Consider the following 27,315-nt stretch of genomic DNA (forward strand, 5'->3'; position numbering starts at 1 on the left):
TTCTCGCAATGTAATTCAAAGTCGTTATCTTAGACCATACAGATAGAAATGCAGAAAGAGGGAGAGGAGCTTTGCTGCAATCAGAGTAGAACCTAAATGTGCTTGTTTCCCATCTAAATGTAGTTTCCATCTCAAAATATCCCTATGAACCTGAGGATGGGAGTTCTTCATTATGCACCAGGGGTGCAAACTTGAATAAAATGGGGGGGGGGGCAGGTAAACCCTGCGCTGCATAATCGATGACATGACTTAGTGTACACACACTATTTGGATTACAATGCCTATCAACTTGTGGGGGGTGGGGTGGCTACATCAAATATTTTATGGGGGGAGCGAAGGGACCTTGGCCCCTAGGAGTTGGCTCCTCCGCTATGCACCAAATATGACTCGGAAGCATCACTAACGGAGCAGGGGAAGGAAAGAGGCAAAATTTCACACTGTGATTCATTACCTGGTGCTGGGAGGCGAGCTAAGGTCAAAGGCAGCCTTGCATACTGGGTAGCTTCTGGCACTTCTAGGAAAAAAGAACGTGATGCTTTCTCCCTTGGCTTTCCTCTTCCTTCAAAACCTGATTCCCAAACCTTGTGACATTTGAGCCAATTTAGCTGAAGTGGCAGAAAAGGTTGGCATTTCAATCAGCAGTGCTGCTATTTGTTCCACAGACTGGCTGAAAAGTGAATAGTTTGCACATTGCACCCCACGTTTAAACTAAACACCTCAGAGAGAACACTAGGCTTAGGAAACATTGGAGGTATCAGAGCTACATTAGACCTGCATGTATAATTTGGGTTTTTTGCGGGGGGTGGGTGGGTTTGGGTGCGAGGGTGAGAACCTTCCTTGTTCCCTTCATGACTCTGTGCCACTCAAAATATGGAAGGGCTGCACTGCCAAACAGATTTGCCATTTACGTTCTCAGTTCAGTAGGCTAGGCTGGTCAAAACCTCCAAGGCAGATAATGGATGGGGAAGGTACATAAGGTCTAGAAGACAGAAAAAGTAGGGAGAGGTATGTCTGAGAGGAAGGGAGGGAGGGAGGGAAGGGAAGAAAGAGGAAGAGAGAAAAAAGAGTAAGGAAAAGGGAGTGTACTGAGAACGGCAGGGGTGGAATTGCCATGCTGTGCAAGACCTGAACATACCTAGGCAAGAGTAGAGTTGGGAAGCCAAGATGAATAAGGATACCGTGACCACAGCACTGGAGTCCAGTCCCTTCCCTGTTCTCATTTATCATGGCACTAGGATTTTCCCACTCTCTGGTATGAACCTGAGGAGAAGGCTTGACGATGATCAGTCTAAGTTAGAGAGAGCCCTGGCTGGAGAGAACCCGATCTGATGAAGAAAGAGGCGGCACTCTGGGATAAGACCTCCCTGGATCATGGCCTCCATTTGCAAATGGATTTGGTATTAAAAAAAAAAAATCTACTAAAATATATATCTAAGAACAATTAATAGCACAACAAGGACAGAGGGAAGGGACGGGGGAGAAAATGCCAGCCAGAACTGCCAATGCAGCAGCAAGACCTCCCCTCTGAGCTCGTACTACCTGTGGCGCCTGAGGAAGCAAGGCCCATGTTTAATAATATATATATGTATATATATATTTTTAAAGGAGAAGGCACAATGCTCTTTCTCCTCTGCCGAAACAAAAACAAAAACCAACAACGGGCAGGGGTGGGGGGAAAGAAATGAAATAAAGGTGGAAAAACGATTCTACAAAAATCAAATTAGGAAATAAAAACCATCGACTGGGGGCGGGGGAAAGAGATGGGCATGTTTTTACTGGAGGCCCTCAGTGGAGGTGCCTGCGTCACCGTCATGGCTGCCCGTCTCGAAGCTGTGCTCCACCCCCATGATGTCTGGCTCCATCTTGCCAGTGTCATTGATGAAGGTGGTGTAAGTGTCGCCCTCGGCCATCAGTAGTTTCAGTTTGGGGATCCAGCTCTTGCGGACAACGCGCCGCGCGTTCGTGCACATATCAGCAGCAATTGCATTCATCTCGCTCTCCTTGAAGTTGGGGGCAAAGTTCTGGCAATAAACTGAGGAAGAGAAGAAGGGCGTGAGCCCGGATCAGGCTCGCTATAGCGGCAACTGGGAATCAATATCCTCACAGCTCTTTGCCTCTTGGGAACCCAAACACCAACGCCTGCCCAAGCCAGCAAAGACCCCTGAGATGCTGGTGGAAGCCTGCGATGACTCACAGCACAGTAAATCTTAAAACCACAGCCTTGAGTGAGACAAAGGACCCGCTCCCAGCTCTGTATTTGCTACCGCTGCTGGAATCATTACGGATCTGCGTGCTCCAATAGGGTGGAATAGGATATTCTGCCTATTGACCATATGACACACAGCTAAAATTTCCCACCTCATGCCCTTCAAGAAAGCAGTAATAATATACTCCTAAGCTCCCTCCCCACCGCAGAAGGATCTATTAAGGCAGACACTCACACTTCACAGCATGCAGCACCCGGCTGTCGAGGGGTTTCCGGCTAGGGTCATTGGTGGAGGAGCGGATTCCAGTGCCACAACTGTTGGCAAGGGTGTTCCTGGCAAGCAGTGAGGAAGAGAAAGCATTTAAATCCTTTACCAGCAGCATCTTATTGTTCTCCACCCACCCACCTTTAACTGTCCGCTCCTAGCCGTTCCAGCTCCTGCCTCGCCTCTTGCTCTGGCAGGACTCCTCAAGCCCAGAAGTCCTGCCTCTAAAGCAGAAATAAGTGGTGTGGCAAAAAAAGGGAGATGGAAACGGAGCAAAACAGAGCCTTTCCCCCTTTCCTACACACTGGGAGGCTCACTCACCGGTCAAAGAAAGATGCTAGTAGTCGCCTGAGAAGCACTTTGTGTCGTGTCCCAGCACTGACATGACAGTTCATCAGCTGTGCCCGGGTGATGTACACATTGGTACCTAGGCAGGGAAAAGAGACAAGGCCTGTTGTGAAAACAACAAGCTTTCAACTTGGGTGCAGACCCATAAGCCACCTAATCACTTGTGTGCAATACCAGATGCTTTCTGGAAGCAACAAGAAACAATTATAATGGGATCCATCCAGCCATTCTCAGCTTCCAACTCCGTGTAGAACAGCCTTTCTCAACCTGTGGGTCCCCAGATGTTGTTGAACTACAACTCCCATTACCCCTAGCTAGCAAGGCCAGAGCTCAGGGATGATGGGAGTTGTAATCCAACAACATCTGGGTACCCACAGGTTGAGAACTGCTGGTGTAGAACTATGGCAAGCACAAAGTTGGCTAACAGTCATTAACTCCTGGGTGAGTTTGGTCCCATCCTGTAAACACAGCTGCACAAGTGGCTTTTGAGAGCACACAACATTAGCAGGCTTCCAAAAGGAATCAGGTTGGCGACTGTGAGAACAGGGTGCTGGACTGGATGGGCCATTGGCCTGATCCAGGCAGGGCCAGTTCTAATGCTCTTGCCAGCTTTATACGGACATTTTGGGGACGTGCTTGTGGCTAGTAACTTTGGTGGATTGGGGATGTTGGGAAGACAGATTCAAACCAATACCTGAGAAAGAGGAAGTTCACTTCTGTGTGAAAGGAAAGTTTGACTTGCTGGTCCCAGCAGAGGCTAGGCTACTGAGCAACTCACTCCCCACAGTACAGACAGAGCAAGTACATTGGCACGTGCAAAGGAAAGGCCAACAGCAGGAACCAAATCCCCCAAGATAGCTCTGAGCGGGATATAGCATGTGCTGGATATGACTTACTTAGCTTGGGTACCAACACAGTTTCTCTCCTTTCTATCCCAGTGCTGGGCACCAGCCTGTAAGAGATGCAGCAGTGCGGGGCAGTGGAAAGCCAAAAGCTGGATTAGCTCATAAGCAAGATTTACAAACTGATTTCCTGTTTTTCTGGCTTTCTTTCCAATAGTCTTTAGATCAAGAGTTTGAATTCTTTCCCGCTAATTTGAAACAGTGCTCACGGAGTATGCTTTGTCTAAAGCAATGAGGCATGGCAAGATCAGAGAATGCCGCGGAACAAAGGTACAAGGGGCTGGAAGCTGGGATGCCCTGGTAGGATCATCTCAAGGCCTAATCAGACTCTGAGGCCATGCGCATGCATAGGGCCCAGTCAATTTCTATTTAACATACACATGCATTACTTCAGGGTGCTATTCAGGCAGCCCCACCCTCTTGACTCCTGCTTGCAACCTGCAACCAAGAGAGCTGTGGTACCCGATTTACTAGTTGTTGTTTTTAATCTGAGAGAGGAAGCCCCCCTGAAGGATCTTCTAGTATTTTGTAGGCTAACAATCAGGATCACCTTGCTCTTGGGGGTGGGAGAAACTGTCACTTCATTCTGCCAACAAGGCCCTAATCCACCCGACTGGGATTAATTTTAGGAAGCAAGCCAGACTTTTCCTCCTGACTGCAACTGGCTTGAAACCGACATTCTCACTCACCGCCCTGCCCCCCACTTGACCCCCAACAGGCTGAGGCACCTATCTTACCTGTCACAAGTTCCAGCTTCTCAGCTGGGTCCCCCTCATCGTACAATTTGGGGTGGCACCGGTTCCCAATCTGGTTGATGAGCTCAGCGGGCAGCGAAGCCAAATCCTGCCGCACCCGTATCCGGTTGCGAGACTCGGAGGCCACCTGGTCTGGCAGCGCTTCCACTTTCTCTGCTGGGCGAAAAGGAGAAGGGAGGCGAGGAGGGAAAACACGAAGAAAATGTGTGAAAAGCAAACAAGGAATGAAGCTTAAAGCTGTGGAATCTCAACAAGTATATACCTGTGTGACATCCCACCACAAACATATATTCTGGAAGAAAATTCTTTTCCTCCTCTCACTATTTCCTCCTCTCACAAGAACAGAAAGCTGTTTGGAAGCTTATGTGTTTTTATCTTTTCAATAAAAGTGAAAGTGGGGAGAGCTCATTGCTGTTGTTGCCACAGGGATCTCCAGTCAGTGAAAAGGGTTAGATCCACACTATTCAATGGGATGCAGGGAGATGAAATGCTGACAGGTGGCAAAAGATCCATAATCCATAAGGCCTGGTTGATTTTATGTTTCTGTTTGCACTGCTCATCTCAAGCAGGAACCTGTCAGGAGAATAGTACATCATATTTATAGGACACTTTCCCGAAGTGCTTTCTAAAAATTCACAGCCATCTTTACAACAACCCCCCTTAGGCAGAATTGTTATAGCCTTATTAAATACTGGGAAGGAGGTCGGTGAGGCTGACAAGAGCAACTTTCTTAAGGCTACATAGAAGGCTTATGTCTGAACTACAATGATACTACAGCTTACACTGCATTTTTACTAATGCTCCTCCTATTATTATTTGATTATATACCGTTTCTCAAAATGGTGTACAAGCAACATAAGTGATTTTAAACTAGCAAACACAACAAACACACAAATGGAATAGATCAAAAGTAACGAGTCACCTATCAAATGAAGATTATAAAAGTCCTAAATTGCCTCTGAAAGGATGGCAGGGGAGCAGGCTAGAGGCACAGCCAACGAGAAGGCATTCTAGAATACCAGAACTCAAACAGAGATTTCTTGCGGATGCTGAACTGTCCTCCATATAAGATGTAAACTTCAGCAGGGCCTCCTCACTAGATGGATCATATGTTCCCTGTGATCAGGACTGTGGCTGCTTAAGGCAATAAACTAGCAGCCAGTGACTGCTGGGATAGCTCAGTCGGTAGAGCACGAGACTCTTAATCTCAGGATCATGGGTTTGAGCCTCACATTGGGCAAAAGATTCCTGCATTGCAGGGGGTTGGACTAGATGAACCTTGTGGTTCCTTCCAACTCTACGATTCTGTGATTCTATGAAATTCTTAGTATGTTATACAAGTATTATTCAAGAAGGCCAGCTCAAGAGTCTACAACTAAGCAACAGCAACAGCAGCATTCTGCCAGAACTTCTGAACAGTCTTCAAGAGTTGACCAATATAGAATGCATTACAGTAGTCTAGCCCGAGAGTCACTAAGGCATATATGATAGTTCTAGGTCTATGAAGCTTAACCATAAGAGGATTAAAAATAATAATGGGAGGATAAGACTGTAAATGGCTACTAGTCATAATGGCTATGTGTTTAATATGAGAGACAGTATGCTATGGACCAGACATCCCCAAACTCTGCCCTCCAGCTGTTTTGGGACTACAACTCCCATCATCCCTCACTAACAGGACCAGTGGTCAAGGATAATGGGAACTGTAGTCCCAAAACAGCTGGAGGGCCAAGTTTGGGGATGCCTGCTATGGACCATGAACGGGACAGTGCTACTGCCCTCTTGCTGTACTTGTAGACTTCACCTAGGCATCTCGTTGGTTTGTGTGAGCACTGACTAGATGGGCTTTGGTCTCACCCATCAGAGCTCTTAAGTTCTTATTAAGTTCCTTGCTACCTCTGCTCTTTTCAGTGCACATTTTTGCTGACTAAATCTCAAGAGTCTTGAGTATTTGGCCATGGGAAACTGGACTGGAAAGAGAGATTCAGAAGGCACAAAGACAGCCTTATCCCACACGGACATACAAGGCCATAGTGATAGTGAGAACCCAAGGTAAAAGTCACCCATGGAATTAACCCTTAGAAAACCCAGACCACCTTTGCTTGCTCCCTCTTTAGAGTCCAGTTTCAAAGCCCTGGTCACTCTCTTCCCTGCAAGCCACACCTCCAAGGTGCAGGGATATCCAGGCCTGATTCTAAGGCTGTGAGAAATGGAGAATTAAATGACTCTTTAATATCTCAGGGAGCGCTTCACACAGTAGAGGCAGCTACATGTCATCTAAAATACTTAGCAATTTTCCACTACTACTTAACGTATGGAAAGCAGCAACTTTTTAACACCACAAGAACACCCATGGAAACAAGATGGGGTGTCAAGGCCAACTGCAGCCCCTTCCGCCGTGTATTGTGTGAAGGGGTGGGTGACAGTGCCCCCATCTCACATTTCACCAGGCAGAAGTGGACACATGATGAATATCATGTACATACTTCTGCTGTGAAATGTGAAGAGGCCCAGACTGAGCCAATCCAACTCCACAGATTCCCCTGGAGAGTGAAAATTCATTTGAGTGGGATGAGAGATGGGGGCCTGCTCAGTGGCTGCACCCAGCTTATGGAATGCCTTGTCCTGTGAAGTGTGGTTGGCACTTAGAATCACAGATTTGTAGAGTTGAAATGGACCCTACCAACCCCCTACAATGCAGGAATATGCAGTTGCCCCATAAACGTATCGAAACGGCAACCTTGGCATTATCAGCGCCATGCTCTAACCAGCTGAGATATCAGACTGCCGCTTCCCCTGTTGTTGAAGACTGCTTGAATTCAGCAGACTTCTATTGCATGGCTTTTATATGTTTTGGTTTCAACTGCTGGCCCAGTCTCTTCGGTCGATTTGTTTTATATTGCTGTTTTACTAGAACTGCAGATTTTAAGGTTTTGTGTGTTGCCCTGAGTGGCGCTCTTGTACCAGAAGGGTGAGATCTAAATGTTTTAACACACAATTTAAAAACTCATTTCCTCAGCTTCCAATAACTTCCCCCATAATGCATCTCTGCAATGATGTTTTTTAAACCCAAATCACAGGTGGGCAACTTGAACCAATTCCCTTCCTGCAGGGAAGAAGCTGAACTAGAATGTTGTCTGTCACCAATCTGCCCTCGCCACTCACCCGTCTGGCCTACATTCATCATGCTGTACATTGTGTACATGTTGCAGATCTGCCGGTACTGCTCGTCAGAGCCCTCCTCAGGAGCGTCCTCTTCCTCGTCTTCCTCATTGTGGTAGGAACTGGGGCTGTCGCTAGTGTAGGCACTGGAGGTACCAGGGCTTGTCTGGTCTGATGTGCTAGGGCCACTGACCACGCCTGCCCCTCCACTGCCTCCCGTTAGCGCCCCCTGCTGTTGAGACTGCTGTTGCTGTTGCTGCTGCTGCTGCTGCTGCTGCTGCGCCTGCCGGTTACCCCCGCTCAGCTCCTGCTGCGAGGAGATCTTGGCCATTTTGCGGCTGCCGTTACTGCCGCCTCCACCTCCGCCTCCGCCTCCCCCTTCCTTCTGGCTGCTTTCCCAGAGCCGCTTAACCACAAATGTGCACTGGACAGAGTCCGACTCCTGCTGCTCCGTCTTTACGCGAGAGACCAGGGGCAGGGGGGTGTTGCCGGAGGGCCAGGTGGAGGTCTGGGCCACGGGGCTCTGTGGCTCAGAGGAAGGTGCCTCTTCGGTGTGCAAGCCTTGGGAATCGCAGCTGGGCGAGCTGACCTTCAAGAAGAACTCAGTCCCCTTCTCCATGATCTCCTGGATCTGCAGGAACCCAGCCGTGTACATTAGCAGGAACTGGTCACCTACGTTCATGCTGAGGCGGCCGGTGTAGCAGAAGCTGAGGATCTGCTGGAAGGACTGGGGCTGCACAGCAGCAGGAAGCTCCACCACCGTGCTCTTGCTGTTGTTGAAAAGGTCCCGGAAGTAGCAGCTGCTGGCCGCCAGCACAGCCCGGTGTGCCTTGAAAGCATGCCCCTTCACCACCACCGAGACGTCACAGTACAGGCCCTGCAATCGCTGCTCGTTCAGGCACTCCAGGATGCTGTTACCAAAGTTGGGGATCTCCATCTGGAGAATCTGAGCCATCCTCTCCTTCTCTTCACTTGGGTAGGTGAGCTGCAAAGGGAAGAAGGAGCCAGAGGGGTTGTAGATGGGTCCAGCATGGAAAGGCACATATGAGAAAAGAGGGAACATCGGGGAAAGGGAAGAGAAGGTCATCCATTTCCTTTTACTCCCTGGTAGGTCCCCCTTCATACTGTCTGGTGAAGGAAGGGTTACCTTGAAAAGGTGACAGAGGGAAAAAAATACGCTGGCTACCCAATCGACTATTTTATGAGCTGTTTCTAGAAATGGCAACATCATTCCATTACAGATCTTTTCCAGCTTTCAGTAGTCAGAAGTATTGTGACACACCAAGCGCAAGACTGGCTTAGCAATTTTGGCTAAACTAAGAATGCTATGAAGCCAGGCATAGAGAGGACACATTCCCCATCAGAAGGGAAGTTAAAACAGCCCACATATAAAACACAGTGAGGCGTCAGTGGAACAAGAAGAGGGTTTGGAATTCTGCATAGTAGATGGGACACGGGGGGGGGGGGAACAGGAAATACAATACAGTGGAAGCTCGATTTTCAAACATAATCTGTTCTGGAAGACCGTTTGACTTTCGAAATATTCGAAATCCGAGGATCAATGGGCAGTCGGCAAAATCCATTGAAAAAATGGAAAAACCTGCAGTGGAAGCTGTTCGACCTCCGAGGCGTGTTTGAAAACGGAAGCAATTACTTCTGGGTTTTCGGCGTTCGGGTTCTGAATCGTTGAAAACCAAGGTTCCACTGTAGCTGCTTTGAAGTCTGTGTTTATGGAATAATTTCATTATGGTTGCATTGATTAAGCATTATTTGTACATTATTTGTGGGGGGAAAGGTAAAATATCCACCTGAGTGGGGAGTGATTTAATGGAGAGTGGGCTAAAGTCTTGAAGACAGGGAAGCTTACTTTCAATAGGAAAAGAACCCCTCCTTGCAGAAAACGTCTGGATACCCAAGCTTGTGACAGCCTCAGGCCGAAATGTGGATATAAACAGAGATACATTATTGAATGTACAAGTTTCTTTCTTGCCAGGTAATGTGAGCAGAAGAGGAAGTATGTCATTAAAGTCAGAGGTGCAAGCGCTTAGGACAGATGTCTCAGCCAACACTCTTCCCAACCCCATCCTTTTAAAACAAATGCTGCATTAAGTCCACTGACCGACTAGTCCATTGAAAGAAAATGTTATGTTTCCTTAAAGCATGCATCCACCCTATTGTTATAGCAGACATGTGATGCAACTTCCACAGGTATTGGCCCGTCAACATTTTGCCTTGGAAAAGGCAAAGGAATTCAGTAACTTGAAAAACAGAATTGCACACTCTGCAACAAAGGAAGCCTTTCAGCAGAAGCTACTAGCTAGGCTATTTTGTAAGGCTAAGCTTCAAATAGTTGTTCTTCATATATTCTGAATCATGGATTAGTAGTGATAGAAGGGAAGTCAGAATGCCATTTAAGTCCAGCCTCTTGTGGCAGGAGACTCTCCACATCTAACATGCATCTCAGATTAGCCTTGAACAGTAGCTTGGGGAACCTGCAGCCCACAAGTCTACTTGAGTCTTGCCAGGGGTCCTAATTTGGCCTTCGGGACAGATTTCCCCAAACTAAACCCACCTGCCCTGCACCTGATGTTGTATATGATGTCAGATGTGCAGCCTGTAAAGATGCGACTGAAAAGGAACAACTGGGAGCCTTAAAATTGAGCACCTGATTGTTACTTGGCAAGTGGGGCTTATATTAAGCACCTTTAAAATTCTCTCTAATACAGTATATCATAGAGGACAGTAAACCAGGAATAGAGGGCAAAGATGTGACCAATGAACAGCTCACAAATGTGATTATGGGCTATAACCCTAGTAGCTCACAAACAAAAAACTTGAAATAATAATCCTGGGATTAGAGGCTCAATGAGGGCAAAGCATGGGCGCTTGAGGGCTGAAATGTCTCTGTCCTCCAAGAATTTTTGATGAGAGCACTGCTGGTTTTGAAGGAACCTAAAGGTCATTTCGTTCTGTTTCCAGAATCAAGCCATCCTCTAAATCCAAACTGACCACAGAGACCAGACAGACTAAATTATATGCCAGTTGCAACTGATCTGAAATTGCATTATTGCTGGCTTTCAATATTGGCTCTTTTTTGAACAGTACTGCTTTTACTGTATTCTTTTATTTCTGTAAGTTGCTGTCAACTGTACGAGAAAAGGTGGTGCATATCCAATTAGCAAAGTGGGGCTTACATTCCAATATTGGCAAATCAAGATGGCTCCAGCAACCGTCGCAAATGGACACATCTTTTAGTGTGGTTCTGTAGGATATCTACTACTCCATCCTTGGCCGGCCAGTATTCTTTTCACAACTGTGTGTTTGACTTACACAGGACTTTCCCCCTTTCAAAGTACTGTGCTATAAATGAACAACTGGCAAACTCAAAACCATAAAGAAGCACAAAATTAGGGATGCAAGTGATTGGGCACCTCCTCGTGCAAGAGAGAAACACGAACAGATGGTATGTGAAGAATACCCAATGACATATACAGTGGTACCTCGGGTTACATACGCTTCAGGTTACATACGCTTCAGGTTACAGACTCCGCTAACCCAGAAATAGTACCTCGGGTTAAGAACTTTGCTTCAGGATGAGAACAGAAATTGTGCTCCGGCAGCACAGCGGCAGCAAGAGGCCCCATTAGCTAAAGTGGTGCTTCAGGTTAAGAACAGTTTCAGGTTAAGAACGGACCTCCGGAACGAATTAAGTACGTAACCAGAGGTACCACTGGATACTGTATGTCAGTGGGCATATATTGTATATTATTATAGCCACACATGGATGATGAATGTGCTAGAAGGAGTGATCAACACTGCTTCTACTTGTAGCAGCAACCTACTACCACAAGGGATCATTTGCATATAATAAACCTTTTACAGCCCTGTGGTTATTAGCAATCAGGAAAGACATAACGTGCATAACGTCCTGATTGAATGATCCACCCCTTTTACACCAGCCTGATGCTGATAACACTCAGCAGTTAGCTGTCACAGGTATTATAGCATAACCATGTGAAACTTCAGAACTCGTTTCTCTGATGTTTATTTTCATATTATCAAGCGCTGTCCAGATTATGGAAAAGTGACAAGGTTAAAACATAGCTCTTCATTAGCCAGGAAAGGTTTGTGTTTGTTTGTCTAAGCTGGTGAAACATTGCTTGTGTTGGAAGAGACATGCAGACACAAACTATAATGGGAAGTGGCAGCTTTTGCTATTCCGCTCCCCCCCCCCCGCCAGCCACATGGGGTAAACAAGCTGCAACCCAGCACTGCTGATCCACAAGCCCAGCGAGGCTTCTCTATTGTCAGCTCTAAGAAGGGACAGAACCCTGAGAGCGAGCGTATGGATCCGTCCCTCCCAGGGCACAGGGAGCTTTGAATCATGGGTATTGTCTGTTTAAGACAAACAGCATGTGTGCTGCAGATAAGAAACACTATGAATTTAAATGAAAGCTTTTGCTAAAAACAGACAAAACAGTCATGTGCTTTTTATTCCTTCACACTTGCCAACTGTGGGGGCAAGTTAATGCTGGGTGGAATGTTAAATACTAAAAATGAATGTACATTTTTACTGAGGAGAAGAGGTGCCCTAGTTAGTTTTAAAATGTGTCTGTCACAATGCGCACTGAGGGAACATATTACTTTGTGAGGCTGCAGAGAGCGGGGGGGGGGGGGGACGCAAGATGAGCTCTGGAGATACTGCACTGTGACTGCTGCTTTTTAAAATCCCCTTGCATGCTAAAGGCTGGGTGCAAAACAGTGCCTGAAATGGCATTTGGAGATGGGATGAGCAGCTCAGGAATCACATTTTACCTCCCATGCAGAGTCATACTGAGTATCCCACATTACTAGCAGTTTGAAGAACTGCCTATTTTCGAAAAACTGAAAATTTTGCAGATCTGCGTGGCATGCAAATGAAAAATCCCTAGTATGAATTTTATTGAGCTATTCTCCTCAAACACCTACAATTCCCACAGTAGTTTAATAATCAACCCCTCTTTCCCAGGGAACTCTGGAAATTGTAGCTCTTGAGGGGAATGGGGGTTTCCTAACAACTCTAAGCATCCTTAACAAACTGCACTTCCCTGGATTTTTGGGGTGAGAGGGGGAGCCATAACTGTTTAAAGTGTTAAGACACTGCTTTAAATATATAGTGCAGACGGGGCTGAAAACTGGTTATGTCTAGCTTACATAGGGTTGCCATATTTCATAAAGTAAAAATCAGACCACCACGAAAATGCAAAACCCCCACAATTTTCTAATTGACTTGCCTAAGATCCAGGACAAAGCGGAAATCCACCCCCACCTGACGGCAATTCCACCTTTCAAATTCCAGTGATGTCCGGGAAAATCCGGTGGCTTTCAATGGGACTTGAAAGTCCTTATATTTGCTTTACTTATTTGTTGGTATTCTGTATAGCCTTTTTAATTGCATGCCGTATAAAATAATAAAAAGACACTACGCCATTATTGTGTATGTGAACAGCTTATTTTAGCAGTATGTTTTTAAAATGGTGGGCGACATCTAACTGCAATGCCCCCACCTGCTCACAGACTTCTGTTTGCACAAATGGGACTTACTCTTTCTTCCCTCTGCAGCCCCCCACCCCGGCCCCATTTGGGGGACCCTCGAAAAGATGGGGGGTGTAGGGTGACTGCAGGAGGCAGAGCAGAAGGGGGAATCCTATCACACCTGCTGGTCCAATGTATCTTTAAGAGGTTTATTCTGTTTCAGATAGGATATATTGGTTTACATAATAAGACATATTCTGCAATAATTTGAACAATACAGTGGTACCTCAGGTTACATACGCTTCAGGTTACATACACTTCAGGTTACACACTCCGCTAACCCAGAAATAGTGCTTCAGGTTAAGAGCTTTGCTTCAGGATAAGAACAGAAATCGGGCGCGGCGGCAGCAGGAGGCCCCATTAGCTAAAGTGGTGCTTCAGGTTAGGAACAGTTTCAGGTTAAGAACAAACCTCCGGAACGAATTAAGTACTGAACCTGAGGTACCACTGTACAAGAATGAGTGTAAGGCTAGTGGAACCCCCAATGAGGTGCTCACAGACACTATGGCAACCTCAGATTGTTTGTACTCACCAAGGCCTTCTTGCCCCTGTCATTTTTAAAATGGCTTTAACACCCCCCCAACCCCCCCATGGGTGTCCTTGGACTAGCTGGAAAAATATAGGCATTCTACCCTCCTTTTCCTCATAATGCCTCTTGTCTGCCCATTGGAATGCTTTGTCTACCTTTTCATTTAGCTATTTGTCTGAATGTGCATTTTGCCTAACTTTTTGGACTTTTGTTTGTTTGGAGGGGTTGTTTGCTCTTGTTGCCTGGGTTTTATTTGCCTTTGAGGGGACATGTTGATGGTTTGCCTATTTTATTTCGAAGGGGACTGTATTTTTAAGCACCTTAAAAGAGGTAGGGAATATAATTTGGCTCCTCGATTTCCAAAATGGTGTGCAGAAAGAAAACACAGGCTTCTCATCACAAGAGCTGAAATTGTAGCAGCTTTTGCTGTCTCTAGCATAGATCCATCAGAAACTAGAGCCCCCCCCCCCGCCCCCCGCTCCTTGGGGAACTGCCCCAGATCACAGAGTTCCTTACTGAAAGCATGCTCAAGCTTTCCTTCCTTCATTTATTTTAGAAAAACTGGAGGTAGAGATTACTTTAGAAGAGTGGAAAGGTATTTCAGAGACATCATCACTCACTGCTGACATTCTGTGCTTTAATTCTGAAATGGAACTACTTACTTCTGAGTAGTTAAATCTACAGTGTATTAATAGTTTAAAATTTAAGCTTGCTGCTATGGAGCTAAACCTTGCCCTAACCTTTATTCTTCAAATTGACAACGAAACTTCCTTATTAGGAGGCAGGAGGAGCGGAGTGAATTGTTAGGACGTATTTGGCTTTGAAGAGATAGTTTCTACTTTAGAAAATTTCACACCACAAAATATGTGTATCAGGCACTCAAACTCGACAGTGTAGTAGTTCTGATATTTTATAGCTTCTGTGTTAACTCTGTGCGACTGAGTCATTGATTCAGCAAGGCTGTATCACTTAGCTGGAAAAACATACTCAGTCAACTTCTGTTTTAAACCTATCATTATGCTTTTTTCAAGACAGATGAATTACCTTAAGTTTGCATCTTTTAGCAAACAGAATTGAACCATACTGTATTCTCTTCAGTGCTGGTGTATATTTAAGTATTACTTTATGGGTTTTTAAAAAATCAAAATCATGTATAAGTTCTTGTACATTATTAGTTCTAGTACCATCTGAACTCTTGTGCCCCAAATAAGAACTCTGTAGTTGCTTGCCTTTAAGCATGGAACACATTTGTTTTGGGGTTTTGTATTACCTGTATGGAGATATGAATTTACTAAATGAAATACATATTTTATTTTTAAAATAGCAGCTCCACCCCCCCCCCCAAAAACCCTGGAACCAGGGTTAACCATTCCTTAACTGCTATTTTCCTCATCAAACTCTCCCTCTTCCAAAGCTACCTGACCAGATTAGGAAAAAATAAAACCTTTGAGGATCTAAATTATCCACTTACTGAACTCCCATGTCATGACTCTTGCTTTTTAACTGGTATCCCAAAACAGAGGCCTACAGACAGTTTCTTACCACAGCTTTTCCATACAGGAGGTCCCAGTGAATTCCTATCCTTGAATTTAAAAGGTTAGCTACAATAGAGGTAGACTCTACAGCTTCAATTTGGAGGGCTTATCTCCAGTCTCAACACTGTGGTGCTTAGCTCTGAAATAGGAGATAAACGATCCCGCTGACTGATTTTCAGATGTCTTTTCTAAAGGGCAGGCAGAGGGATTTTAAAAATCTCTCAATCAGGAGAAAAATGCTGTGTCAACTCTTTAGAGATTCCTCTCTACAGAACAAATATCTCCTGATCTGATTGGGAGATAAAAGTTTCTAGGGCTAGAGGGGCCATTTCTTGTGAGTTGCTGGACCAGATTCAGGCCATCCTTCTTGCAGAGCTTCAGGTGCTCACTGATCATTAACTGCTAGGCCTACCCTCTGACAAATGGTTGCCATCTATAGTATAGCGGGTGGTGCTGTGGGTAAAACCTCAGCGCCTAGGACTTGCTGATCGCATGGTCGGCGGTTCGAATCCCCGCGGCGGGGTGCGCTCCCGTCGTTCGGTCCCAGCGCCTGCCAACCTAGCAGTTCGAAAGCACCTCCGGGTGCAAGTAGATAAATAGGGACCGCTTACCAGCGGGAAGGTAAACGGCGTTCCGTGTGCTGCGCTGGCTCGCCAGATGCAGCTTGTCACGCTGGCCACGTGACCCGGAAGTGTCTGCGGACAGCGCTAGCTCCCGGCCTCTAGAGGGAGATGAGCGCACAACCCTAGAGTCTGGCAAGACTGGCCCGTACGGGCAGGGGTACCTTTACCTTTACCTTTATGTTTCTTCAACTGAGGGGTCAAAGTTAATCAGCTTATCATTTGCTAGGGCTCAACTAGCAGCTGTTAAGCAGGACTAACTCACAACTCATCCTAGAATAGACTCATTCAGTATAAGAAATCTCCCCCCCTCTCTCATTATTCTAATGTCACTCAGGAAGCCTCTGCTCTTTTGTACCTTCGTGCTAGCCACCTGGTTTAGACATCTGATACCTCCCCATTCTTCAGAAGGGAAGGTGCAACAGAGCCAGTGGACCAGAGAGGATTTATATACTAAAGCAAGAGTGAACTATGGAATAAAAGACCCAGGGGGAAACCCCTATGATTCTTCTTCCAGTGTGACCAAGGATCCCTCATGCCTAGCAGTGCTCAGATATCAAGACAGTCTGAAGGAATGTAGGTTTTAAAATCTATGTGTGCTTAGGCAAAAGTCTACCCCGTTAACTGGAGTAATTTCATTGGAAATATGTGGGAGAAGGTAATGTTACAGTTAAAACAGCTTAGAGTTAAAGAATGGGGAACTCTGGCTTTCCATGTCCTGTCCAATAAATTGCCTATGGAAGACCTTCATTTTGGGAGTGAGGTTTTTAAAGGGTTTTAAAAGGTGAGGCATTGATCTTTCTGAATTTGCATATAGCAACTGCCTGCCTCCTTCCTTCCTTCCTTCCTTCCTTCCTTCCTTCCTTCCTCCAAGGAGCTTGGGTTGGCATACATGGTCACCCCCACCCCTAATTTTATTCTCACAAGTTCAGTATTAGAAACTGTGATAGAAAATCTAGGCGCCAAATGGCTTATGGGTTGTGGGCGCCAAAACAGAATGCCTAGTCGCCATGGGTGGGTGGTGGGGTCAGCAACACTTTTTATTTTATTATTTTGAGTCATAAACTAATGCGCAATTCACATAAGTGACACATTGTTAATATCACATTCTTAGCAGAAATTGTTAATACATGTTTAATTTGTTGTTTACAATAAAAATATTGGTACCATGGTTCAGTTTTCAAAATGCTCTACTCCTAACACCTTAACATATTGACTATCCTTAACATATAGTTCGAGGCTTCAAAGCATATACATTTCAGTAATCCCTGAGTGTCAGCCAGGTGCAAAAAGTGACACCCAGACTTTTTGAGGTGCTCACAAATGGAGAATCTTTAAGCGCAAAATGCACCTGATGCCCTGCTAATTTCTAACCCCTGTCCTGCAAAATAGATTAGGCTGAGAGATAGTGATTGGCCCAAAGTCACCCAGTGACTTTTGTGGCAAAGCAGGGATTTGAATCCATGTCTGCCCAGTCTAATCCCAACGCACTAGCCACTGCACTGGTTCCCACCTTGCTTAGTAACTGCCCTGTGACTCCCATGTTGAGAGTCCCACATTGTTAACCTTCAGCCAGTCACTGAAATAAGGAAATGAAGGCTAAATCTCAGTGATATTTCCTATCTAGAAAGCAAATAGTTTGAGGCAAAAATCAGTGGCATATCAGCCTGAAATGATTGAAGAGAAGGCTGAGTGTGTCTTGTATCACAGCTTCTCCAGTATGTTATTCTGCTCTGTGCTATGGCAGCAAAGCACTTATCCACCAAGGAAGTCCCTATGGGAACATGATTCTGCTCTCAGAGTAATCCAGTGTTAGCAAGCACATTAATGAGGCTTCAGTTACTCAGCCGTGGTTTGTGGAACTATTCACATTCACCTAGTATTTTTATGAGCTAACACATTTCACTTCTCTGATTTCTATGGATACACTTATCAGAAAAAAATATGATTTCGCCCATCAGTTTCACCGCCTGGCTCTCACAAAAGCAAGTTCACTTTTGCCCCCAAAAGATCTCAAAGTTGCCTTGCAAGCAGAGATCATCTCTCTCTCTCTTTCTTTTTGGAGCAATTTAGTGAGCAAAAGGCCAATTAAAATATAGCTCAACTGACAGCCTTAACTTCAAGTCCTGGGCCTGGATGCTAGCTAACCAAAGTAAAAGTAAGTCAGTGAGCAGTTTCACACAGGCTTATCACACATGTTAACAACTCAAGGGCAGGAAACCCATTAACATGCTTCTGCTGGGATTGGGATGGGAGGCAGTGTGGGAATACCGTGTGACTCATAACACAGCAGCTGCCCACAATTTCTCACTAACCCCCAATAATATCATGGAATCAAATGACCAAAGCTTCCATCAATTAAGAGTTTCTGCTCAATAAAGCAGGATAGCTTCTGTTGATACCAAATTCCTTACTCCTTTGGAGTTGTGTGTTGTGAAAGGTACCCAAGGGTTAGGCCCATAGCAAAGATAATAAGCCAGAAGTTCAGCCTTGCAGTTAGGTACCAACTGCTTACAGCCTACAAGAAGTCTGACCAGCCTGTGTCCTTGGGTGGCTTGAGTAGCAAGTCTGGCAAGTTATTTCCAGAAATGACTTGCCTTAAATGAAGTAGCTGTAAAGAGTGAACACAGAGCCTCCATATTCAGAGCCCGTATCTCTCTAGTTTACCAGGTGCTAGGGGACAAACTTCAGAGGAAGGCTCTCTCCATGATGCCCTGCTTTGAGCTTTGTGATCTCTGTTGGAGGCAAGAAACTGGACTAGATAATCATGTGCTCTAACTGAACTCTTAACTTAGGAGTAGTGAACTCATAAACTGGAAAATGCATGAATAAACTTTTTTTTAAAAAAGGTATCACTGAGTGAACTCAGTGGTACCTTTTTCTAAGTAAGCACTAAAAGGATTGGGCCATGCAGATTAACAAGGAAAGGCATTTTCTCACGAAACCCAATGCTTCTGTTAAAGAAGCGCTCTGAGAACCTTGAGCGATTTAGCAACCTCAAAAAGTTATTGCCATGTATCTGAGGGATTGCAAGCCTGCTGGCACTTGGGCTGGTCTCTTCGTTATGCAGGCAGCGTAAATCACAGAACCTTTTGTGTTTGGATACTTTAGTGACAGTGACCATAGCACAGCTCAAGAAGAAGAGTATTTTTGCTTCTGTCTCCCAGGCTTAGAAGTTACTATTTAAGATTGTTAATTTCCTTGTTACCGACAGAACACACAGAGAGATGCTGTAAGTTATTTAAGAGGATAAGGCAAGTAGATGTTAAATTTTGTAATATGAGAGCATCAGACTTCACCCCCTGCCCCCAAATGATGCTGACTCCAGCCATGGTTGCAAAAGATAATTCAACAGTCCTTCATATTTTCTAGCTTCTTCCTGTCCCAAGTTTCTTTCTGTGTACATAAAACCCAAGTCTGTCACAGCAACAACATAAGATCTCCCTTGACTACACAACCTTTGTGAGTATAAAACAAATGCCTCACTGTTTCACCGACACAACACTCTTCTACCTTTCTTTCTGGCAAAGCCAACAGGAACCAAATTAATGCGTAGGACTTTGTGGCTTCCTTTTACACTTGAATCAATACAGGAACAAAAGTAGTAGAAGCACAGAACCTGGAAAAATAACCAACCAGCAGCAGACCCTGGTTACTGAACTGCCTCTTGCCTTATTTGTTTATATGTAGACAACCTGATCTGTGCCCATGAGCTCATACTGAGACATTATAGGGCCACTCAGAGGCTTCACTCTATTAATGTTCTTCATCCAAGACTCCAAACACACCTGTATCCTCATTGTATTCTTAAGATCATCCTTCTTCCGGACAGACTCATCCACCGAGGACAAACTCTGGTGGCTGGTATTGCCAGGTTTAAATGCTTGGGATGATGGAAGGATGTACAAGAGCAGCCTTGTAAGTAAGTTTACAAAAGTTACTATTGTGCAATTATTATCATTTATTATCCTACATATCCATGCTAGCCATGGAGGAAAAGAGTCCTCCTCTATGACCAACATCAAAACTGAGGCTACTAACCTCTCAGCAATCCAGGTTTATTTTTTTATTTTAAAAAAAGTCGACAAGATCCTTCTCTCATTCGTCACCCAATGAGTTTCTTGTTGGCCACACAGGAAGGGAAAACTCTGCCAGCCTGTTTGAAATTCCTGTTTGAAGTCTGTATAAGATGTGTATATTCCATCACAGGGAAGTCACAAACATCTCATAAAGTAAATAATCTAGTTTTTCTTCCCTGTCAAATTCCAATATTCCTCCTCTCTCTCTTTTTGTTTGTTCATCAGGGAACACAGCCAACTTCCATGCTCCATGTTTTACCTCAAACTATTTTCTTACATTAAAAAAACTCTACTACTCTTGCATAACCATATTATTCATATGTTACAGCAGAATTCTTCTAAGTGTCTAGGCTAGGGCAAATGTACACATGACCATCTTGGGTGTGCCCAAAATCTGCTACAGGGAACATTAACTGCTCAGCTTATTAATAAGGAACCTGCTCTTGTATTCTTTTCAGCCTTCAGCAATTTCAGGACTACGGACTCTTTCAGCAAAATGACACACTACCCCGATCATCTTAGACGGCATCTGCCTACCAGTATATTTCTATCACTCATAAATTGCTCTTGTCCTCTTTTGAACTTACTTATATGTTGGCTCTTTGTCCTGTTTCTGTAGCAAAGCAGTATCACAGGGCAACTGTACCGTGGGGGTAGGGCAGTTGTGTTAATTTAATAAGTGAATCCATCAGTTATAATAAGTGAAAGAACAAAATAGATTTTCCAATCTAGCTGTGATTTGCAGAAATGACTCATATTCTCACCTAGGTGTTGGTTATCTGTCCCAATGGCTCTCAGTAGGTTTACTTTCTTCGCATGTGAAAGGCCTTCTATACTCTGCCCACCCCTGCATCTTTTCCAGTTCTACAAGTTTAAGATGAAACGGCCAAAACTGAAAATCATATTCAACGTACAAATGCACCTGCAATTTATTTTGGTAACATGCATCATTATATAACCATATTAACACATTAAGCTCTCTCTGCCAGCACTTGGACCTACAGCCACTGAATAGGACAATACCCCAGGCTCAGATAGGCTTGCCATCAGATATGCCTCCTTACAATAGAACTGGTCACATCCCCAAAGATCACAATGGATGCCGGAGCCCGCTAATCTGGAGCACTGCAATTTCATAGAACTAGGGATTTAAATTCAACACCAAACCAACTATTTATTGCTTTGACTATCAGAAAATTTTCAATGAACATGAACAGAACACACAAGCCCCTCAAGACTCATTACAGTTAGGTAATAAGGTTCTAAATAAAAAAAAAACCCAACAACAACACTGCAATGATACATGCAGTTGCCACAACCAGAATTTACCATGTATATATGGAACCAATAACTGGGAGAGTTTTTATACATTTTGAATTTGTCCTCCATACTCTGCCCTCTGTCTGGAAAGCAGGAGGCAGGACAGAGACTGAAGCTTTACAGGTCAGTGGAGGAAATAGGCAGGGAAAGGAAGAAATGTATGTGCACTGCAAAATGCTTTCCCCTTGGTTCAGCACTGCAGCAGTCTGTGTCCCTATTAAAGTGGTCAAAACCCAATCTTTCTAACCTTTGACCTATGGGTCAGGATGCAAATAGTTGTTGATTAAACAGTAAGATCCCTGACAAACAGGCTACTTCTATGATAATTAGGCTTACAGGGACCCAGACAGCAAGTACATAGTCCAGCAGCCTCCCAGTGTCCTTATTCTCCATGAGACAATAAAGAGGGAATCCAGAAACATGGGGCTGGATGGGTGGAAACTATCACGAGAACATAATTCTTAAAAGGAATTGATTCACTCCTGTTACATCTCTTAGGATAAATAATCCAGATCACCAAGTGTTTTGCCTGTGTATCCGCCCCACTAGGTTCCAACATCCTGCACAGTTTTTCTATCCAGTATGTGTAACCATACAGAGTTAACAACAGGATCCAATACTGCACTGCTGAATATCTCCACATATGTAAATGACAAGTAAGTTTTCATACATGAACTGGAACTGAACCAGTTGGTTCAGGTCTGCTGAACCAGTTACTCAATCTTCACCTGCTTGAACCAGAACACTTTCTGCCACAGATGAACAAGAGTTAAAGCCAAAGCATGCAGGGAGGTGAGGCCGGGGAGAGCAAGGCAACAGTTTGACTCCCTGCAGTCCCATGCAGAACAGATAAATGGCCAATCTCCTGGACACAAGAACCACCAACTCAAAGTGCCTCTGTCTTCTAGAATTCCAGCTTATCTTTTTGGCCCTCATCCACTCCACCACTGTACCCACTGAAGGCTCCAGATGATGATTCTACATTACCCTTCATCTGAGGATCACAGGGAGGTTTACAGTATAAAAATACAAAAATACATAACATAATAACAAACAAAAAAGAACCCCTTCCCACAGTTTAAAAGGCATAATTAACCAAAGAACTGAGAGAAGAGGATTTTTTTCACCTGGCCCCTAAAGATATGTAATGAAGGTGCCAAGTGAGCCTCCCTGGGGAAAGCATTCCACAAGCAGGAGGTCATCTCACAAAAGGGCTGTTCCTCTGTTGCCACCCTCTGGACTTGCAGAGGATGCATATGAAGAAGAGCCTCAGGTGATGACTGCAGGGTCTGGGTCGATTCATATGGGGAGAGTCAGTTCTTGAGGTGCTGGGGTCCTGAGCCGTTTAAGGGTATATAGATCAAAACCAGCACTTCTGAATTGGGCCCAGAAACTAATGGGCAGCAAGTGCTCAAGTCATTTTGCCCCTGTGAGCAACCTAGATGCCGAATTCTGCACCAGCTGAAGTTTCTGAACCACCTTCAGAGGCAGCCCCACATATAACATGCTGCAGTAATCTAACCTAGAGGTCACCAGAGCATAGACAACACAAGTTAGGCTATTCTTGTCCTGAGAGGGGTGCAGCTGGGCCACCAGCCAAAGCTGCTGGAAGGCATTCTGTGCCACAGAAGCTACCTGGCCTCAAGCAACAGCAACAGATCCAGAAGTACCTCTAAGCTGCATACCCACTTCAAAGGGAGAGTAACTCCATCAACATCAGGCAGCCTCCCATCCATCTGGCCTAGGGAACCACCCACTAACAGTGCCTCTGTCTTATCTGGGTTGAGCTTCAGTTATTGGCTCTCATCCAGTCCATTAGCAAGGCAAGACAACGGTCCAACACCTCCACTGCCACACCTGCAGATGTGTCATCAGCATATTGCTCACAATGTACTCCAAAACTCTGGATGACCCCACTCAGTGGTTTCATGTAGATGTTGAACAGCATGGGGGATAAAATCAAACTCTGAGGAACCCCACACTGAAGGCTCCACAGGGCCAAAAAGCACTCCCCAAGTATCACCCTCTGGAAATTACTATCCAAGTAGGATTGGAACCACTGCAAAGTGGTGCTTACCTCCCCTAACTTGGACAGCTGCTCCAGAACGATACCATGCACAGGTTCTACTGACATAGATGTTATTGAGAAGTAGAGCTACAAGTCATTAGTATAGTGATGGCATGACTTCACAGGGTTTCTGCCAAGCTCAGGGAAGATAAGCTCAAATCTGCAAGTAGAACTATACTGCTGTCAGCCCTCACTGAGTTAACAGTGCCATCTCTCCTCAGTGTCACCTTTCCTCATTGCTGAAGAGGGTGCAAGAAGGATGGTTCCTTAATTCATCTATGACTGTCATGCCCTAGGGAGTAAATCTTTTGACAAGAATATATTTGGAATAATAGCTGATATTTTGTGCCATCTGATCATCCCAGACTCAGCATTAGCCCTCCTGTCCAACCCCTTACAACAGAAGAGCTCAGTGCTACACATGGATCTTAAAATCTTTCTGCTGATAGTGGCATAAATGGAAGTTGCACAGCACTTGGCCTCTTAAATCAGATTTACAATTAAGGGGTATATATCAAAGGCACAGCAGACAGTTTTCTCTGAGAAATTGACCCAACACTGCAACTCAGCAGGGGTCAGACTCACTAAGACCATCTCACTGACACCTGTCTGCCATACATAATGTGAATGGGTTTTTTTTTAAAAATATGATCTCCCTACTGATTCATCAGCAGGGCTAGTGAGTCTGCTGGAGCTCAACCAACACCTGTTTAAATGATTATGTAAGTCATAATAATTTTGTAAAATGACCACTTCTGTACTCCAATTGTTTGTGATGCTCATCTTTATTTTAATTTATGTATACGGGGGAAAATAAAATAGATCCAAAGCAGCAATCCTGTGAACATTTACTTTGAAGCCCCATGTAACTTGGCAAGATGTACTTCTGAATCGACAGACATGCAGCTGTTCTACAAGAGTCTGTTATCTGTTTGTGCAGAACTTATTAGAAGCAGAACTTGGTTTGGACTGTGGCTGCACAATATAGCCTTGCTCTAAACAACACTACTAACTATAATACACAGCTTCAAGTACCAGTAAGGTAATCTTCGGAGAGTTCCATTGTCTGTGCACCGTCTCCCTCCCATTAGTCAGACCTCAGTTGTGACAGAATATTCTTATTAAAGCCTTAATCTATATAAGATGTTATTGCAATTTACAGCAGGACCTAAATTTTGGAGGCCCTTCTGAGAAGCTCAGTTAACAATGTATACAATGCCATATACCTGTGGTCTTCCTCTTTTCAGAGCCAATTTTGCTGCAAAGTTGTCATGCACTATTTTTGAATAGCTCACCTGCTTATGAAAAATAACACTACAACTCTTTTCTGTTATGAAGTCACAAGTTGACAAGACAACAATTGTATCCTCTGGTAGAATAAACTTGGCACTTAGAAAGGCCAAATTGGAATCCAGGGAGAGAGAGAGAAAAGCAAAGACTTGAGAAAACAAATAACATATGGTGAGCTATTCAGTGGCAACTTGTTTACAATGTTCATTTATCAGGAACATACTGCACCACCTCCACAAGTATCTTCAAGAGAACAAAAACTATCCTCAAGTCAGAGCCACATTGTGACCTTCTCCTTCCCCTACCACGTGCATAAGGAGTTAACCTAAGTAAAATACTCATAATCCCACCCCTTCCAAAACAACCACTGAAAACTTTAATTCCCCACCCGCAACCCCAGGAAGTTGTAAACCAAGTCTATGTTTGGGAGTAAACTTCCATTAATCTCAGGGAGAGAGTAATACAGTACTGCAATTTCCGAGTGAACGTGCACGCCAAAACAGTTAATAATCCCCCCATTCCCAGCCTGGTCTCCTCGAACCAGTATCGATCTTAACTTTTGCTGCCCCACAAGTGAAAGTTTCTGAAGTTTCGTTTCTCGAACTTTTTTTCTGAACCCCCCCTCCCATGTTTAAACTCTAAAAGGTCCCATTGCAGGAAAAGTAACATTTTGCCCCCTCGCCACCTCCTCCCCCCCCCCCCGCTGGAAGAGGAGGAGGAGGAAGGGAAGCGCCCCTCCTCCTCTCCTCTCCCCTGCCGCTTTCTTTCCGCGCCCCTTCCCCCACCGTGGCCCAAAAGCATCCTCCGAAAGCCACCGAATTCCGGGTTTCCAAGCCAACCGCCCGGCCAGGCCTTCTTCGCCTGGCAACGCCAAGGGGCTCCCACTCGAAACTTCTCCCTCGAGGGTGGCCCCGCCGCTGCGCCCTTCCTCTAGGCGGCCGGGCCCGGGGGGGAGCGTGGCGAGGAGGAGCAGGACAAAGCCCCCGCAGGGAACGTCGGGGGATTTCGGACAGGCCTGCGGAGAGGGAAAGCCCGCGCCCTCCCGGCCAGCCAGCCTGTGCGGACGAGAAGGCGCAGGCCGGGGAGAGGCAGCGACCGCCACCACATTGCTTGTGAGGTCCGGGGAGGAGGAGGAGGACGAAGGCGGGTGGGGGGTAAGGGGGGCATCCTCCCCCCAAGCACACACACTTTGCTAAGGGGTCGCCGACTGCAGGGAGGCCTAGCAGGGGAGCCCAGGGGCGCAGCTCCTCTCCCCCTCCACACCCCGAAGGCAGGCGCAAAGGTCCTCCCTTGGGGTCCGGTTTGGGGTGCAACGGAGGGAGGGGGACGGAGGGAGGGTGGGGGAAAGAGAGAGACGGGGAGGGGTGCTAAAGGGGGCCTCTCCCACCCGGGGGGGGGATCGGCGCAGGCAACAGCTGCTATTTTAAGGATCCCCTTTCCCCCCACCCCGCCGCCCCCCTTGGGCGAACCCGGCAGGTTAGAGGGCTGCTTGGCGAGGGCGAGGAAAGTTTAAACACCCGGGATAATGGGGGGAGGGGTGCATGCATTGGAAGGAGGGTGGCGGGTGGGTGCCCCGACTTAAAAGAGTGGGGCGGGGGGCGACCCTGGAGTGGTGAGGTCTCCTGGAAGGGAGGGGGGCGACGTGGCTCTCACCTGCGCAAAGAGAAGGGGGGGGAGAGGAGATGTCGCTCAATGGAGGGGCTCTGCTCCCCTAGCCCTCCAAGCAGCACTAGCAGCAGCCATTCATTGTCAGCCTAGGCAGGCTCAGCAGAGAGCCGAGCTGGTGGATGGAGCAGCCTGCGAGCCGCTGTAGTGCTCTGCCCAGCCAAGCCAGGCCTCCGTCTCTGCGCTCCCACAGGCCTTGCTAGCGGAGCTCCGAGCCAGCTCCTGCTCCCTCGCCCCTCCTCTCCCCTTTGCCTTGGAACTGGGAAATATTTGCTTCTGAACTTGCCAGCCAGCCTGACTTTGTTCTCCGAGAGTTGGAAGCGAGTGATCTCCCAGGAGCTGGCGGGAGAAGCTCAGTATTTAACCCAGGGAAGTAAATGTTCCAATCTGAGGATCCGCAATTAAAATAAATAAAATTTAAGGAAAGGGTTTCAGGATGACGGGCGGAATCCTCCCCGATTTGTGCCCAGAGGCGCATAAATTTCACCAAGTTGGGTTCCTGTCTCCAAACTCCGCCGACGAATGAAAACAAAAGGGAGCTAGCTTTTCTCTTCCCGCACCGTTTGCCCGGAATTAATTCTCAAGTCAACTACATACAGCGTGAGTCACATAGAAATTTCCCAAAAACCTGAGTCAAGTCATTCACTTTATCCTGACTGAAACAAAATCAAGCTTTCAGAAATCCTCAAATCCAAAAGACTTGTCATTAAACAGAGTTGAATAACGATAAAAGTTCAGGCTTTAGTCTTGGAAGAGGGAACAAAATGTTCAAGGCACCTAGCAACTACCCAAAGTCAACACTGTTATGAACTCTAGACAAGTGACAGGGGAAAAAAGGAGTTGAAAATAATGTTATATTCCGTACGAACATCTTTCACTACAAAAGAGAAAAATAAACTTAAGCACTTTTTCATGTTTTGAAGACATTCTCATAATTTTCTGATACAGAACTGAGCATTTAAGATTGCCTATTCTTACTTTTTCTCCACCCTGAATT

The 27,315-nt window shown here is 45.6% G+C and overlaps 1 protein-coding gene across 8 annotated transcripts; it reads right to left on the minus strand.

The window, feature by feature from the left end:
• Nucleotides 1-817: 817 nt before the first annotated feature.
• On the minus strand, nt 818-27,315 carry NACC1 (nucleus accumbens associated 1). 8 transcript variants are annotated; one of them, XM_083430855.1, is made up of 6 exons: nt 26,307-27,315; nt 7,642-8,623; nt 4,459-4,632; nt 2,793-2,922; nt 2,442-2,539; nt 818-2,032 (listed from the first exon to the last, which is right to left on the minus strand). In XM_083430855.1, the coding sequence occupies exons 2-6, from the start codon at nt 8,591-8,593 to the stop codon at nt 1,773-1,775; spliced, it is 1,614 nt and encodes a 537-aa protein (XP_083286981.1). In that variant the 5' UTR covers nt 8,594-8,623; nt 26,307-27,315; the 3' UTR covers nt 818-1,772. The 8 variants fall into 8 exon arrangements, with proteins under 8 accessions (XP_083286981.1, XP_083286983.1, XP_083286984.1 ...); XM_083430857.1 differs by having other exon boundaries at nt 2,793-2,898; nt 26,307-27,307; XM_083430858.1 differs by having other exon boundaries at nt 2,793-2,898; nt 4,459-4,629; nt 26,307-27,302.

Source organism: Podarcis tiliguerta (assembly GCF_965153285.1).
Source record: "Podarcis tiliguerta genome assembly, chromosome: 2".
NCBI classification, from domain to species: Eukaryota; Metazoa; Chordata; class Lepidosauria; order Squamata; family Lacertidae; genus Podarcis; species Podarcis tiliguerta.

Excerpts from the sequence above, each read along its gene's own strand:
- NACC1 (XM_083430851.1), bottom strand. The coding sequence starts at position 17,439 with ATGGGAGTCACAGGGCAGTTACTAAGCAAG. Across the intron at positions 8,624-17,409 it reads CAGGGCAGTTACTAAGCAAG|CTCACCTACCCAAGTGAAGA; the intron begins GTGGGAACCAGT and ends TTCCCTTTGCAG. Across the intron at positions 4,633-7,641 it reads GATGAATGTAGGCCAGACGG|CAGAGAAAGTGGAAGCGCTG; the intron begins GTGAGTGGCGAG and ends CTTTTCGCCCAG.